Source organism: Punica granatum, chromosome 4, assembly GCF_007655135.1.
Source record: "Punica granatum isolate Tunisia-2019 chromosome 4, ASM765513v2, whole genome shotgun sequence".
Lineage (NCBI taxonomy): Eukaryota > Viridiplantae > Streptophyta > Magnoliopsida > Myrtales > Lythraceae > Punica > Punica granatum.
Window position 1 is genome coordinate 17,342,970 of NC_045130.1, and position 18,394 is coordinate 17,361,363.

At 36.9% G+C, this 18,394-nt stretch overlaps 1 protein-coding gene across 1 annotated transcript; it reads right to left on the minus strand.

Annotated features, from left to right (window-relative positions):
* Nucleotides 1–10,824: 10,824 nt before the first annotated feature.
* LOC116204743 (polyadenylate-binding protein RBP47) lies at nucleotides 10,825–14,723 on the minus strand. Its single transcript, XM_031537003.1, has 6 exons — nucleotides 14,194–14,723; nucleotides 13,106–13,589; nucleotides 12,124–12,212; nucleotides 11,906–12,036; nucleotides 11,574–11,670; nucleotides 10,825–11,239 (listed from the first exon to the last, which is right to left on the minus strand). Exons 1-6 carry the CDS (start codon nucleotides 14,614–14,616, stop codon nucleotides 11,108–11,110), a joined length of 1,356 nt encoding a protein of 451 aa, XP_031392863.1. The 5' UTR covers nucleotides 14,617–14,723; the 3' UTR covers nucleotides 10,825–11,107.
* Between the last annotated feature and the right edge of the window lie 3,671 nt (nucleotides 14,724–18,394).

Sequence of the window (18,394 nt, forward strand, 5' to 3'; positions counted from 1 at the left end):
CGTGGTAGCATCACCCAAGTAATCTTGACAAAGGATAATGATCATTTGTATAAATTTTTGGATTATAAATTTAGCGTCACCTCATTATCTATTTGAAACTTTTTGCAATTAAAACCATAATCCAGTGATTCTCGGGGTGAAACGAAGCGTGATTTCATAGGATAAGCTAATTGATTACAGCGATGAATCCAAAACCCAAGCGGATAACAAGTTTTACTCGTAGATTATGATCAATTTACGTGGCCACGAACCCGAGTTGGTTAAAGCACAAATGATGTCTGTTCTTTAAAAAGTGAATGTTAGTAAAAGGTCTCACGGGTCCAACTGTGGTTTTCACAAGTTCACAGGTGAAGAAAGCACCATCATCATTACAACTTACGAAGATATCGTCTAGCTACCCTCATAGGTTTTTTTAACCGAGTCGGTCGACAAACCGTTCGAGTTATAAAAGTCGTAGATTCAGTTGTCAGTTCAGTAAATTTTATCAGATTCGTGAAAGTAATTTCAAAAAGTAAATTAATAAACATTGTCCTGGGAAAAATAAAAATAAAGATTGAAAGTTTAAGTTGCAAAAATAATTATTAACAGCCATTTCGATAGATTTTAAGAGGAGAAAAGGTCATTCGTCAAAAAAAAAAAAAGAGAGAGAAAAGGTCCATTACTAGTATAAAATTAGTTGGCTCACAAGTTGAATCGGTCTCAACTTGTCTCTTCATTCGTAGAATCAATCTTTTTACGTGAAATAGTTTGTACTACGTGCTTGATCCAAAATTTCTAAATCATTATTTGTGTATAGTAATATTATTTATTTTTCGGTCGCAGTGGAGCGCAACAACGTAACTTCAACTAATTTAATTTTTTTGAAGTGATATTAATACAGTTTTCCAATGGCATTCCTTTGGATAGGCAATGGAGCCGAGGCTTGAAAAAAGCCTACACTTGAAAGGCTATTCGATTGTTTGTACCCTGAATCTTTGTCCCGATCGATGACTAATTGATATTGACAAATAAGTAATATATAATTCGAAAAATAAAATTTATTTTTTATTTGGGGGTTGGAGTACAAACTACAAAAGACTAACAGGAGGTGATAATTTTAGTATTAGTATTTCCAACTTTCAACAACGCAATTGTCCTAACACTTGAGTAGTCTTAGTTGGCTAAAGGAATGTATGCTTCTTTTCCTTTTCTTTTCCCTCCTTATATAACTATTCTCCTCTATTAATTTTTTAAATTATATACATATATATTTTTGGTTTGCTTGAAATGTTTTTGGGATTAATCTCAAGGCTAAGGCAGGTAGGTTTCAAATTTCAATATATCCAAACCTCATATTGATCGACAGTATGAGCTCATGGTGCAAAAGTATGATATCATTCTGCTATATAGGAAATATGCAAATTCAAATTCGATCATCTTGTCAAGTCTTTTTGAGTTCCATCATTTTCATTTCAAAGAACTCGTGATCTAATGCTGCCTCAAATAAATGAAACTTCAAAATATACACCGAAAGTTTACTCTACTCAATGAAAACCTGTGGTCCAGGTCGGTGACTGTTGCATATATTGTCCTTGAGGTCATTGAATGATGCTTCAATCACCATTTATCTTTGCATGCATGTATGTATATACGAACACCAAATATATAATATACTTTGCCGGCATTTGCCTTCCATATTAATTTGCATGTATGTGTTTTATTCTTTTTTTTTCCAATTCTTGCTTAAATTTGTGTGGTTTGATTATTATGTATAGTAGAATGCACAAAGCAAGGAAGTGAAATAAGAAGTGTGGACAGCAGAATGGATTTATTTTGGCTTGTCAGAGTTTTATTTATTTTGAAATGGGAGCACAGGCACAGCACAGCACATCAATGGCCATATTGCTATTCAAGAAGCATCAGAGAGAAGACTTTTATGCCAACAGATCAATATCTCCCATCCTGACAAGAATTTGACAATTGTTGTCTCTTCTGGTTCTTAACTGAAGATACTTCGCACAACGGAAATCCTATGATTCCGTGGCTTCTTCTTTTTTTTTTTTTGTCTTGGTCACTTATATGAAATTGTTTGAATTAATTTTGCATTTTAGTTTAACAGTTTCTTAAAAATGTAATCATTCTTCTTATAATTAAGAAACTTTTGAACTAAAGCGTGAAATTTGCAATTCTTGTATTGAAAGAATTTATTTTGTGAGAAAGTATTGAATTAAAGTGCGAGAAATTTTTGTATTGAAGGAATTTCTCTTGGTTTGTTTGGGAGTTTTTTAGGTAGGGAGAGGAGAGGAGAGGAAATGGAGGAAAATGGACTCCCTTGTTTGAGAGTAATTAGTAAAGAAAATGAGAGGAGAGAAGTGAAGAGAAGAAAAAATTATAAAAATTATAAAAAAATTATTATAAATAAAGTTGTGTAGAGGAGGAAATAAAAAAATTACATGAATTTCTTCAAATTCCTTCAATTTAGAGAGTTAAGAGATTCTTAACAATGAGAGAAATTGAGGGAAAGTGTTTCCCTCCAAATCCCTCATTCTCCCTTTCCTCTCCCTCAAATAAATCTCTCAAATAAGGGAAATACTTTCCCTCCAAATCATCTTCCTCCATCTCCCTTTAAATCCAACTCCCAAACACACCCTTATACTAAACTATTGAATTAAAGTGCGAAATTGAACTAAACTACGAAAAGTTTTCACACTTTAAGTCAATAGCTTCATGCAAGAGAATATGAAAATAAAAATAAAAAATTGGCCACGAAACCGTAGAATTTTGTTTCACGGAAAATTATTTACTCTTTAGCTGCAGACGTCAAACTAATATTTTTGTCATATTACTTTCGTTACAAAAGTTGACTCAATAACTTGCGGATACAAAAAATGGTCCCTTGTAAAAACCGAATAAGCTCTCACGATTTCATTTACAACTGGCTGTCATGATTGGTGATATATTTATTTTACCGTCTTCTCCTAATAAGAACTTCAGCTACTACCTTCGCTATGATGAGAGCATGTTGGTAATAATGAAAAAGATGACTTCAAGATATCCTCACCCGTAAATCATCCTCTGATGATTGATCAAAATTGCTCACCGCGAGTATCGTTTTACTTTTTCTATTCAGATTTTTCATGGCGATTATTGTTTTAGCTTGAAATGTCCGCAATAACTTTACTTTCCTCTTGTATGTAAATATCATTTACTCATAATTCACGCGTGAAAGGATATATCTGTATATGTGCATATTTATTTGTACTGAATTTGTGCTACATATATATGCATATGGCCAAATATTTAAACTAGGTTCAACAATGGGCGGCCTTCGGATATTGTTTCTCTGAGTAATTTACCAAATTAATAATATATATATATACATTAAAATGCCGCCATATGAATAAGCATGTGCGTACATATTATAAGGGTCAAATCAACTGAGCTTTCACGTCCAATTCATGATTTTTGGTTTTATTCATAAAATGTCGAGAGAAAGACGGCAGCAGCAATTTAACAAAGTCGATCCCGAGAACTTGCCTTGCTGCATATTTAGTACGAGACAAGTAGCAACGGACTTTTATTGAACAAGTAGAAGAGACGATTGTTTTCCCGAGCATAGTACCTTGTCTAGAGTTTTCCAAAGCTTGAATACTTTGAAACGTGTATATATATATATATATATATATATATATATAAACTTGACTAAAAGCTAATAAATGGGAGTAGAATTGTAAAATAAGTAACATATTATGGCCAAATCATGAATTATTTGAAACTTATGTGTATATTTATATAATTAATTCATATAAACATAATCACATCATTTTCAATAAGTACAACATTAATTTTAAATATGTTAATAATACATAGTAATTAAATTGTAAGGGATCCACCAATTAATTAATATAAAAATATTTTACATTGATAATTTTCAGTATAATAAATAAACTTAATACAAATTATTCTTATCCAAATTTATATATATAGATATATATGAATATTATGAGACGTACATTACTCTTAATTTATTTACATTGACTGCATTATATTAAAATTTTTTAGAAGTATGATATAGTTAATCTTATTAAATCTTTACTTAAGTAAATTTTCCATCAAAGTGATTGGATCATTTCATCTAAAATTATTTAAATTCATGAAATTTAATTTATGTAATGCAGAAGAATAAAAAAAAGCGAAACTAAAATTATAAAATTCTAAACATTTTATAATCATCATTCTTTCATTGAATAGAAACTAAAAATTATGAACTTTTAGGAATTAATAATTGAAATTATGTATATAAATGTATTTATTACATAAATTATTTATTTATGAATTAAATAAAAAAGCTTTTGCATATCAATATAAATTACAAACTCATATTGTATATTATTTTCATATTTAACTTCTTACTATAAAAAATTTTCTTCACAAAAATCGTACAACACACAGATTCAATAACGTAGTATTATTATAAGTATAATGTATTTCGTGACAAGTTTTATGATAAGGTTTGTTTTATAGTTTAAAATTTTCATTTAATTAAATGTTTTTTATTTTTCCAATTTAGCCACGTGCAAATTCAATATTATCTAGAAGGGTGAGAAAATAATCAAAATAAGGGGCGGTTGGAAGTTGGTTTTATTCCAGTTATAAAACAATTTGGATGTTTGGTAATACATTTTTGGACAAATTTAGGGGGAAAAAAACAGTCAATTAAACAAATCGGATCAAGGATAGACCGGTCTCTTTAACGATAGCTGCTACCTAATCAATTTTGAGTATAAGTTAACAGCTATATGATTATTTTTCTCGCACTAATCGACACCTTATGATGGTTATCGTGCGTTTTTTAATATTAATATCCTTGCTCTTTTAGATCGAATCATAACACGGTAAACATTGTTGTTGGTTCACCCAAAAAAAAAAAATCGTTGTTAGTTTATTTGTGTTTTAACCCTAATGTCTAACTACAAGTGGGTCTTAGTAATGCTTGTGATGAATTAATTGTGTTGTGCATAATCCGTTGACAATTATTGTAATAATTATTAACAAAGATTTTATCCTGTTTGACTTTTTGGTGAAATTTATTAACCAAGAAAAAAAATGTTAACTTTTTTTTTGGAAAGATGAACAGTATTTTAAAAAAAAATCAAAATTCAAATCAACGATCAGACGGCTATAGTTAATTAACCCTACCATGTGGCTTTCCTTTCTGTTTAAAATTTCGGGCTAAAGAGAATTTCTTCTTATGAGTCGGCAGATTTTTCTCCATAAAAAGAGTTAAGAACATGCTGATTCTTTAACCAAAAAAAAAGAAAAAGAAAAAGAAAAAGAAAAAGAAAGAAAGCTAAAGCCTTTTTTTTGCTTGGAAAGGTAATTAAAAGATGAAGCCATTTGCTTATTGAAGTCTTATTAATTTGTTATGCAATTTGAGTTTCCGATCTTTATGTCGTTGTCATGGTGAGCTCATAGCGATCGGTTCATTGCGTAATTCGGACCCTTGGATGATGTGAGAAAGCAAGTGATTCTTTTGAAAGTTGGGAAGAATTATCTTACAAAAAATTAGGTTGTCGTTCTCATGATTATTGATTTGATTGTGATGTTAATTAAACAAAATTAGAAGCGTGGTTCTCGCCTTCAAACATGCCTAATTAATTGAGCAGCCCTTAAAAATATTTTTTTCTTTTCCAGTGTAAACCTTGGTTTCCGGAAACCCAATTGAGAGCCGACTAATCTAGTTCAAACCGAGTTGATCCACTAAAGGGTAAAGTTCTCATAGCGTAGATTTTTTCTATTCACTAGACTCGAACTTGAAAACTCGTTGAAGAGGAATAAGACCGAATCATTTGAATCAATCCATGTTAATCGGCATTAATTATCTTTAATTACGCAAAAAAATGCAACTTCCTAGGATGGAATTTGGTGTATTACTAATTGAGATTACTGGTAATTTAGACTCCCTCTAAAATAGATTTTCACTTTTAAAATTATTGATAATTTTCATTACCATGTTTGATATGCACTAGTAATGTATAATCTTGCTGGTAATCTGGATAGACACTCTTTGCTGAAAAAGTATATTACGAGAAAGTGAATTACTTTGAAATCCATATTACTAGTAATATGCTTAAGTCAAATATGGTAATCTAATGAGCACAAAGAATTTACCAAACGCCCTCTAAAGTATTTGTGGAAGTATTTTTGAGAACTACATTTCCATACTTTGTCTCTAAAAATTTAAACTCGAAACAAATTTCACAATTTAGTTTCTGGTGATTTCGAAGACAAAAACTCATAATTTTCGCACCAACAGTCGTATTCCCCAGTTAAATGACGAATCATCCCTAAAATGGACGTGTTATATCAATCGAGTCCCCTGCACGAAATTTATATCACTTGGATCCTTGGTTACATCAAACTGGTCGTTGGTAATATTATTTTCATCATTGATTACATCAAATTGGTCATTGGTTGCATCAAATTGATCCTTGATTACATTAACTTAGTCATTGGTTACATCAAATCAGTTCCTGAGATCCCAACTCATCCTTGCCGTGATAACTCCGTCAAGGACCCAAATGTGTTAACTATTGAAAAGGTTCTTCACTCTCTTTTTTTGTTAAAATTAATTTTTTTTCATCATTTTTTTTGTTGAATTTGTTTTTTCCGTTTATTTCTTCTGTTGTTTTACATCAATATAGTCCATCTCCCCCTTCTTTTATCCGTTAGACATCCAAATACATTTTAAAATCCCTAAACCCCAAAATCACAAGTGAAACCTCCCTCTCTTCTTCTCTTCTTCCTCGCTGACTAGTGACAAATCAGAAATAGAAGCTCACCCGCTCCCATAATCTTTCATTTCTTCCTTCCTTTTAGCTAATCTGTAAGCATGAAGATGCAACATGCTTCAGGCGATCTCACCTTGCTGAAAAAGTATGTTACGAGAAAGTGAATTACTTTGGAATCCATATTACTAGTAACATGCTTAAGCCAAATATGATAATCTAATGAGCACAGAGAATTTACCAAAAATTCCCTCTAAGGTATTTGTGGAAGTATTTTTGAGAACTGCATTTCCATACTTTGTCTCTGAAAATTTAACCTCGAAACAAATTTCACAATGTAGTTTCCGGTGATTTCAAAGACAAAAATTCATAACTTTCGCACTAGCATTCATATTCCCCAGTTAAATGATGAATCGTCCCTGAAAAGGACGTGTTACATCAATCGAGTCACTTGCACTAAATTTATATCACTCGAGTCCTCAGTTACATCCAACTAGTCCTTATAATATTAATTCCGTCCTTGGTTACATTAAATTGGTCATTGATTGCATCAAAATGATTCTTGATTACATTAATTTGGTCATTGGTTATATCAAATCAATCCCTGAGATCCCAACTCATCTTTGCCGTGATAACTCTGTCAAGGACCCAAATGTGTTGACTATCAAAAAGGTTCTTCACTCTCTTTTTTTTTTGTTAAAATTATTTTTTTTCATCAATTTTTGTTGAATTTTTTTTTCCGTTTATTTCTTCTGTTGTTTTAGATCAATATAGTCCATCTCCCCCTTCTTTTATTCGTTGGACATTCAAATACATTTTAAAATCCCTAAACCCCTAAATCGCTAGTGAATCCTCCCTTTCTTCTTCTCTCTTCCTCACTGACCAGTGCCAAAATCAGAAATCGAAGCTCACTCGCCCCCATAATCTTTCGTTTCTTCCTTCCTTTTGGCTAGTCTGGAAGCATGAAGATGCAACATGCTTCAAGCGATCCCCCCAAACACACACTATCATCCACTGTAAATAATGGTGGAACGGCTCCGTTCAAGCCGTTTATTCTCTTTGCTCGGACCTTCGATCAATAAATTACATTTTTCTATGGAAAGCTAATATAGTAAACTATAATTCATAAACAAGAGTTGAGTCAAAAGTAAAGAAACAACTTTAAAATCTTGATCCAAAGTATACTTTTTACCACGAAACTATAAACTTTCAAACGGCTATATCTTACAAATTATTTAAGGAAATCACGAACCTTAAAATCCTATAACTTCCTCACGATGACTTTGACCATATGAAATTTTTAGAAAGAATCTAACCCCACAAGAATCTACCATTAATGATCGTATTTGAGCTTTCTCTCTAGAGGTTGGGAAAAAATGAAAGATAAAACAAAAACCTCTCGAAAGCCTTACCAAATGAGCACGAAAATGTTCTCTGCACCCTTATTGGAGTCTTCGTTGATGATCACTCATCCTTCTTGTTGTTCAACCCGCTCTCTTCCTTTATAGCTCCTCCCTTTCTCTTTCTCTCTCTTTCGCGATTTGCACCAATTGGAGAAAACAAACCTATGCTACTTTTGAGTCAAATATTATCAGCCGGTTAAAGTCACAAATTTCCATCGAAGATTGCGAGAGAAAGAAGTTTGGCCGTTCCTTGCATTATCGATTTCCATTGAAATTGCAAAGATTGATATCAATGAAATATTGTGAGACAATGAGAGTGAGGCATATCAGTAGTTGTAGGTCGAGGAAGGAGACTAGGGGGTGGGTTATGTTGGCATCGGCTTTGGCATCGAACGAGTAGGCTAAAAGGAGAATAATGCCCACTACAATGTCTTCTACGAAGGAAGAGAAAGAAATAGAGTTTAGAGAGAGAGAGAGGGGGAATGAAGGATTACCAAGAGAAAGGGACAGAAGGACCTATTGATGATAACAACATTTGGAGGATTATTTAATATATGTTAATGGAAATGTGAAGGACTAAACTGATGTACATTTTATCGACGGACCTATTTAATGTAAACTTGATCTATAAGAAGGATTATTTATTGTCTTTATAATAATCATAAGAAATCTTCTCTTCATTATTTATACGTAATGATAATCCATAAATATATGAATGCTTATTAATCAAGCTTTGTTATATACTCATCACGATACGTCGCAGGATTCTTCTACAGTCTGGCTCGCGGCAGTACCTTGACCAACTCCAGGTTGCTAATCCAACACATCTCTTACTAATTTTTTGGAAAAAGTACAAAATCTCTCATTGTGATTTGGGATCGGGACAAATTGTACTATGTGATTTTGTTAGGGACAATTAACTCTCATTGTGGTGTACTCCGTTAGCCATAGAGGGTTACAACGTTTTTTTTTTTTCATTTTTACTCCTCAATCTTTAGCCTTTTAATCATTTTGGTTCTAACTCTTTTTTTATTTTAACATTTCTATCCTCAACTTTTCATTCTTTTCATTTTAGTTGCAGAAAGAAAATCGAATGGAAAGGAGGGGTCGGGGCCGCCAATCGAGGTCGCCGGCGTCCTCCGTGGGTACCGACGACCTTGGTGGAGGGGTCAGAGTCGCTGATTGGCGACCTCAAACCTCGAATCGACTAGGGACTCCAAGTCGAAGCTCCCGATCGATTCGCGGGCTAGGGTCACCAATCGGCTACCCCGACCCTTCCATCGAGGTCATCGGCAACCTCCGTGGGTACCGGCGGCCTCTATGGAGGAACTAGGGTAGTTGATTGGCGGCCCTAGCCCACGAATCGATCGAGAGACTCAGAGCCCTCAGTTGATTCGGGGGCTGGGGCTGCCAATCGGCGACCCCAACCCCTCATCCGAGGTTGCCAGTACCTAAAAAGGACGTCAGCGACCTCGGTGGAGGGGTCGAGGTCGCCGATTGGCGGCCTCAACCTCTCTTTCCCTTTCGATTTTCTTTCTATGACTAAAATGAAAAAAAAATGGAAAGTTGAAAATAGAAATGATAAAAGAAAAAACATTTAAAACCAAAATGATTAAAAGGCTAAAGATTGATGACTAAAAATGGAAAAAAAAAAAAACTAACGTCGTAATCCCCTATAGCTAACGGAGTACACCACAGATGAAGCTAATTGTCCATAACAAAAGCATATGGTGTAATTTGTTCCGACCCCAAATCACAATTGAGAATTTTTGTACTTTTCTCTAATTTTTTTATTTTTATTAGGAATAAGAAGAGCGTCTTTGAATACTCAAAGTTTTAACACCTCTCATTCTTATTGCTCCTTTTTCATATTGAAGAAATTCTCTATTGACTCAAAGGCTCTACCTATGGAATAGGGATAGAGAAAGAGGAAAAAATCCCATTAAAAGCTCAGACGTCGACCGAGGAAGAGTCAATTCAGGTAGATCTTCCCTAAAAGCTCACATTGACGGGAAGGTTTGCCACCTGGGTGTCAAATCTTTGCCGAAACGACAATTGGTATTTTTACTACATTAGCTAAAACGTACTTGTTTTTGTTCATTTCTATCACAAGAAGATAGATTTTACCCACTGAATACATTATTTAATTTTAATATGGGCGTATAGAGTCAGGCGGAAAAGGGGGGAAAGCTCTCTCTTCCTAGTTCTCCTGTAGCTCGATCTTTCGAAACCAAAAACGATCCCACAAACACAAGAATTGCACAGTGCGAAATAACACAAAAATAGACTCAGGATTACTTATTACAATACAACGGTTAACTGGGGAACCTGTATGATGTAAATAACAGAATACGACAATGGATTGAGAAGGTTACCTCACACCCGATTAAACAATCTATGGACAGTTCGTTGGGCTCATAATAACTTTCAATCATTTAGCTTCCTCGTGATCAGAAGAGTCTAACCGTATAAGTATTTCGAGCAGAAAAGGTCTCCACAGCAAGCTGCCATTAATGAACCTCAATCGAGCTTTCTCTCTCTAACTCAAGCCAAATAGCTATGAAGACATTGAGGAACGTGACAATGAATAGTGGTCAAAACCCTTACCTATTCACAGCAAAAGAAAATATGTAAGTGCTGCCATGCCAAGCAGGGACCCTCAAACCCATTCATGACAACTCCATTGCTCTTATGAGTTGATTCGTGAAAAAGAATAATGTCTTCTGTGCCACACATCTTAACTAAAAGGTACCAATAAATTCCTACATAATAATTCTCAAAAGAGAGTTTAAAATCAATCTATCAGGACAAAAATTCTCCACATACATTTCCAGTTCCACCATCCAACTCCAATTATCATAAGTTCCTGGTATTTAATCCAAGAATCTCTCAAATTTGCTCGAACCAGTAGCTGTTTCACAAGTGGCGCACGGTTTGCTAAGAAACCCCATTGGCCACAGCAGCGGCTTGCTGATTAGATGCTGCAGCGTTGCCATTTCCATACCCACCATAGCTCTGCCCTCCATAGTACGAGCCATTCCACTGATTACTGTTGTGGTCATTTCTCCACTGCAGGAATCACGTGAAATTTCGAAAGATAAGCTACAGTTCGGTTGTAAGAAACCTCGACAAAATGCTGGAACCATTAGATTGCGGAACAAAATTTTGTGGTAGTTGTATGAGAACAAAGAGGGAATTGGCTCCAATTCATTTGGTTTCATTCTTTAGGCATATGGCAAAAGATGGCAAAATTGGTCCTACTAATGGTTTTCAGATTGTTAAGAGCTCAAAAAGCTTCCGGTGACCAAGCAACAGCCTAACCTAGTCTTTCATGGGGAAGGAAACAAGGGCTTACAAACCTGGGCAATAAAACAAGAGCTCATATTTGAACTAAGCGAGTTACCTGCTTGTTTGCAGGACTACGACCCCATGACAATCGAACAGACTGCTTGCCAATAACACTCCCGTTTAGCTCCTGAATTGCATCCTCAGCGCTCTTCCTACCATAGCAGCACAGCAGTCATGTAAGCACCATAATAGATAAGACCCCAAAACCAAACATATCAACTCCTGTCGACCCATATTTCTTTTTTAGCTACTTAATTGCCTGGACAGACTTCACCATTTCTTTTCTCTAGCATCAGCTAGCTTTACATTAGATAAGATCCCACATTGCTCGTGATATTACTTGACATACAACTTTATAATATACAGAATCGGAAGAAACCTAGCTACCTGTTGGCAAACTGCACGAAGCCGCATCCTTTTCCAACTGGTATCTTCACAGAGACCACCTCACCAAACTGTGAAAACGGCTGCCTGAGATCATCATCGGTCACATCTGAGTCGAGTCCTCCCACAAAGATCTAGAATAGAGCATAAGTTTGAGGAGATCAGACACTATATAAATGACATGAATGTGATTTCAGAAAAACAACAGGCAGAGCTCTCACAGTGGTGTTATTTGACTCATTGTATGACTGGGAACCCTGTGGGGCAGCCCCATTTGATTGATGTCCATGTCCACCAGCCAATACCACGGCTACAAAAAGAAACGAATTAGGACAGCGGACATTCAGAAGATAAATAGAATTTAGAATCTATTTTATGTTAATTCTTTCTGCAACTTCATAGTTAGGCTCTTGCTCAAGAATGGGGAGGGAAGCAACAACACCTACAAACATGTTGGCTACAACATTTGATGCATGAAGAACCTCAAGTAATGCCATGCTAACTTTAGCCACCGTCATGGAATGGGAAACAAAGAATGGCACAGCTTATCAAGTAGTTCCGGAAGTAACTAGAAAGCAACAGAAGACCAAAACGGGGAAATTACATAAATCATTAGATTTATTGGTAAACTTGCACGCACACACACACTTTCGCAAATTTCTGCTGTATAGCAGTTCATATACTAGCATCTATTCACGAGGGAAGATGCATAAGATTGATTGTGAAAAAAACCACCATTTTCCCCCCTTTTTTGGTTAATAAATGCCAATCATCAGCAATAAGTGATCATCAATATAACAAATTCAAGAGGAAAATTCACAGGATGTATATCTTCAAATGCACTGGAAGTTTCTCAAAATTATTATATGCCTCCAATCACACGTGCGTGTTACAAGCTATAAATACTAACAAAATCTAAAAAAGAAACAAGAGGCAGTCGCAAGTTCAGGGACAAAACAAAGATGGACATAATTATTCTCTCCCTCTCTCCTGCCCTATAATTGAAAGAGTCAGGCACAGCTAATTGCTTTAGTCAAACAAGAAGAATATGAACCAATAAATGAAACAGTTGAAGGAAGACACAAAATATAGCATCTGAATTATATTGTCCACATGACATTATAATCACCGGTTATTCCATCAAATTTGCACATCATATCATTTACTGGGGCCACAAGTAATTGAAGAAAGAGGGGCGCATACCTTGAGAGGAGTACTGCTGATTATATCCTCCCGATGCTTTCTTTGGGGTAGCAACTCCAATGCGCATGGGCCTGCTTGAGCAATAGACACCGTTCATTTCAGTCATGGCCTTTGACCTCTCACTTTCATCACCAAACCTGACAAAACCGTAACCTTTCGAACGCCCAGTATTCGAATCAATCACGACCTTTGCTCCTTTGACGGAAGAATATCTACTAGCAAAGGTCTCTTGCAGCAATGTGTCAGTCACATCTGCAGCCAAATCTCCAACAAAAATAGAGAGATCTGAACCATTCTCTGATTGCCTATTGCCTGAACTGAAGGCTGCCCAGTTCAAGCGGAAGGGCTGGTCTGTGTTTGGCATGGCAGTCCCATAGTAGCTCTGCAGGACTTTCTCGGCAGTAGCACGGGAGTAAAACTCAACAAAGCCATAGCCTTCCGATAGACCGGTTTGTTTGTTTCGTATAACTTTCACATTCACAACCTGCACGAGCGCATAAATAAGAACCAATACATTGATAGCAGCAAACGGGGTATCAAATGGCGTTGAACTTTTTTCCGACAGGTAATACATTAGCAAGGAATCAAATTGAAAAGGTTCTCAGCATCACTAATATTTCCCAAGACAACAAACGACTTAACATTGAGACTTGTGTCACCAGGAAAAGGAGAGAAAGAAACTCGCGATCATAAGTGAGCAATAAATAGCAGCCTAATCTGCTACATGGGCTATCGGCCGCTTAATAAATGGCTTTAAATACTCAGTAAGCACTGTATCCTCGTGGATCCAATCAAAGCCTGACCAATTACCTAAGATTTGAAACGAAACCAAACGAATATAATCTTTGACAAACAATCTAAACAGAGATCCTCAAAGCAGAGTCCGACAGTAACCGCATCCTGAGATTCTACGCATTCAAATGCGAGGTACAGACATGCTAAGTTACTTCAAATGTTTCAGTAGAACAAAAAAGGAGAGAACTTTAGATCCGGCAGCCAACTTCGATCAATCTAAACATGAAAGACGACTGCTGCTAATGCACATGAAGAAACAGTGTCGGATTGAATTAGATCAGAGCAGAGCAGACCTCGCCGGTGGGAGAGAAGCAGGTGTGGAGGTAAGTCTCATCCATCCAGTGATGCAAGTCGCCGACCCAAATGGTCTTCGCCTCTTCGGAGCTGCCATTACTGGCACCGCCGCCGCCGCCGGATCCGTTCTGCTGCGGCGGCTTCTGGTGGCTGTGGGGATGTTGGGTGTAGCCATGCTGCTGCTGATGAGGGTGTTGATGGGGGAGCTGCTGGTAATGGGGGTAAGGCATGTAATGGTGCTGGGAGTACATCATAAGCTGCTGCTGCATCATCGCCATGGCCGCCGCCGGGTACTGCACGCCCCCCATCCACTGAGGCTGATGGACCATCCACTGTGGCGGCTGAGACTGCTGCTGTGGCTGGGCTTGGGCCTGGGGCTGGGTCTGTGAGTTGGGGTCGCCGCCGCCGTTGCTCGAAGGCATACTCTCTCTTCTCTCTACGCAAACCGCGTGAAACTGGAGAGAGGAGAGAAGAGAGAAGAGAGAGAGAGATTTCTGCAATGATAGGTTTTTAAATGGAGGCTGGGATGGGGCTCTCTCTCTCTCTCTCTCTCTCTCAAGCCTTCTTCCTTTCTCTGTACTGTTCTCTCTTTACCCTTCGACGTAAACCTCGTTTCTAACGTTGGCTGCCGTCCGTGAACATGCGGACCCCACGTCAAGTGGGATCTGCTGACTTGGACGGTCCAGATCCGTGCCCTGCCCCGGTTAGCCTCCCATGGCGTCTTATGCAAATCCAACTCGAGTTGATAATCATGTACGCCGTCATACAATCGTAGAAAAATATTGCATTTTATATATATAGGACAATGACACTGTTGGTCCTAAATATTTGGCATTTTTTGACATTGAGTTCTAAAAGTTTCGCTTCGAAAACTCAAGTCCTATAAGTTTGGAAAAAGTGTCACCGTTGATCCTAAAAGTTTTGGAAAAGTGACACCAGTGGTCCTATCCGTCAAGTCCCGTTAACGTGCCGCCTAGATGGATTTAACGCCGTCCGTTTCGGTGACGTGGCCGTTAGTTTGTTGACACGGCAGCTTGAACCGATCGAAAACCCGGAAGCTATTTTTGAACCGACCGGTCTAAACCTATTTTTGAACCGAACTGAAAACGTTGAAGTCAAACCCGAAAACGTTGAACTGAAACAAAAAAAGTTTCATGAACTCTTCTACCTTCTACTCGGCAAAGGAAGAAGAAGATTGCATCTGTGTTCAACCGAAGAAGAAGAACAGTACAACATCTGTTTTTACCGAAGAAGACTGCATTTTGTTAACGACTCCTTCTTCTCGGCCAACCGCTTAACTTCTTGCACCGCTTTTTTATGGACTTCCCGTAAGGTTTGTTCTTTTTGGGTTTCCCAATGGAATTCCAAGTCATTTCTTTCTTTATTCATCTTCATTTCCAGGGCTTGTTTGACTCTTGCAATTAGAGGCTCCGGTCTCATTTCTATTTTTGGCTTGGAGTCCTCCAGTTGCCTTTTAGCGCTCTCTCGAGTTGGAAGGGAAGTCCTCTTTCAACACCTATCCTCATTCATTGTAACATTGCCCTTTCTCTGATTGTCGTGTTCTCCCGGACGTAACTTGGATTTTGAGCATCTTGGTTTGCCCAATTTCTGTTCAAGCAGGTGTGATTTCGGGTGAGAAGAAGCTGACCCGCACCGAAGTGAGAGTGAGGATCAGCAAACCGACCCGAAGTAGAAAAAGATCCGAAGAAGATCCGAAGAAGAAGATTACCCGACATAGAAGAAGATCCGAAGAAGAAGAACTACCCCGAACAAAAGGAGTGGAAAGCTTGAGCTTTCGGCATAATACTGATAATTTACAAGGTAGTGTTCATTTACTCATAATACCAAATTTTTTGGCATAATACCGAATTTTTTGGGTAATGCTTTAATGAAATATTGTAAATACTCATTCTTCCCGAATTTTTCCAAACAAAACATCAATTTGTGTTTGAGTTCAAATTGTTTTGTTGTATTAAATAGTTGATTAGGAGAACTGCTATGTCACTACAGGGTATACTCTTCCTCATGTTTCATTATTCATATTATATGTCCTGGGACATAGATATTCTAGATATCCCATTATGAATCGCCAAAGTCCTCCTATTTCTCCATTGTTCCAATCAGTTGTTAGTTAATAAGATTGTAGCGTTTTATGTAAATAAAATTGCAAGTAAACACGTATCGAACAAAAAAAAACGAGAAGAGAAAATAATGTAATCCTTGGTTTTATTTTGATTTGTAGCGTGGGTTGTGCTCCGACATCTTGATTCTGATCTACTTGTCTTCCTTTTTTTTCAAGACAATCTTATTTCTATTCCTTTAAAAAATGAACCAGATTATTTTGAGCTCTCAAAAGAAGCCCAACCAAAATCACACACTGCCTCTGCTGCTCTCTCTCCTGCCTCCTTCCTCTTCCCTCAGCTCAGCAGTCAGTTCCATCTCTACGTGAATTCCTCTGCTATCTTTATCTCCTTCACCTACTGTCTCTCCCTTACTCTATTTCTTGTACAGAAGAACAATTATATATATATATATATCCTTGAGGCGCAATTGATTGAATAATGTCGTTAATTTGATAGAAAAGCATTAAGAAAATAAAATCTAAAACGAGGGTAATCATTGGTTTACGATATTGTCGGTAACTTATGTTAGGGTTGGGTTTGATTGTTTGTGTTCCCTGCTTTTCTTTCTACCCGGTGGGTTGAGGAAACAAAAAAGAGTGAGAATGGTGACTAAGCTCAGAGTAGAAAGAAGATAAAATACGAGCTTTTTTTATAGCAATACTCATTACATGCTTGTTCCGTTACATTGGTATTGTAGGATGGATAACTTCAACTATCACGGATACATACTTGAAATACATCATAGCGGATCCTTTAAGGAAGAAGGAGGGGAAATTTTGTACAGTGGGGGTGAGATAATGCGTTGAGATATTGACCCAGACAAAGTATCTGTTACTCATATGGTGAAAGAATTGGAAAATATGGGGTATAAAGGTAATGTAGAGGTGGTCTTGTGTAGGATCCATGGGAAGGGGTTAAAAGAGGGATTATTTGAGGTGTACAAGGACAATTATGTCATTCAACTCATAGGGCAGCTGTTGGAGCATAAATATTGCCAACTATATGTGAAGCACAAAACTGACCCCAACCCCAAATCATTTCAGCAACCTAAGGCGGCTACTGAGGAGAATGCATTTGGTAGTTTACGAAGGAAAGGAGTTGATACTATTATAGATCCAGTTGCAGAAGAAAGTGAAGAGACCAGTAGTAGTGGGAGTGAGAGTGATTTTGCTTATAGGGATGTGGCTGCAGATCTAAGTGAAGAAGATGATCCTAAGCTCGAAGACATCAGATCCCAAGTTCAAATTGTGAAGAAGAAGAGAGCTGAAAAGTTGAAGAGTTTGCGGCTACGGAATGAGAATGATCTAGAGACTACTATAAGTGAAGCAAGACAAGATAAGCAGGACAACAAGGGCAAAGAGAAAGAGGGCTTTATTGTTGCCGTTGATGCAGGAGATGAAGGATACATAACCGATTATCCATCTTCTAATGAGGCTTGCAGTATTAACTCTGGTGAATCAAGTTCAGAGTTTGGGGATGATGAAGACGGAGTGAGAGAAAAAGAACCCAAAAGTTACTTCAAAAAGTTAGGGACATTCCCTCAATATGAATCGACTCGTGCGTTGCCTACTTTTAGTGTAGGGCAACTGTTTGAAGATGGAAAACAGTTTAAGGATGCGATTAGTTTGGCTTCTGTGAAGACCCAAAGGAACCTATATTTCAAAAAAAATTGCAAAGAGTATATAAGAGTGAGGTGTAAAGAGACGAGCTATCCTTGGAAGATAGTTGCTAAATTCATGAAGAGCCTTGGTGCTTACCAGGTGAGGAAATTCTTTGACAATCACACCTGCAATATCACTTACAAGAATAGTAGAGTGAATAGCAAATGGTTGGCTAGACATTACATGGGCACAATCCGATCACTTCCATCCATCAAGCTAAATGAATTAAAAAAGCTAGTGAAGGAGCATCTAAGTGTGGAGGTATCTAGATCCCAATGTAGAAGGGCAAAGGAAAAGGTCTATGATTTGTTGGTTGGTGATAGTAAAGCAGAGTATGCACTGATGTGGTTTTATGCTGATGAATTGAAGAGTACAAATAGGAATTCCTCTATCTATATGAAGGTTGAAAGGCCAAT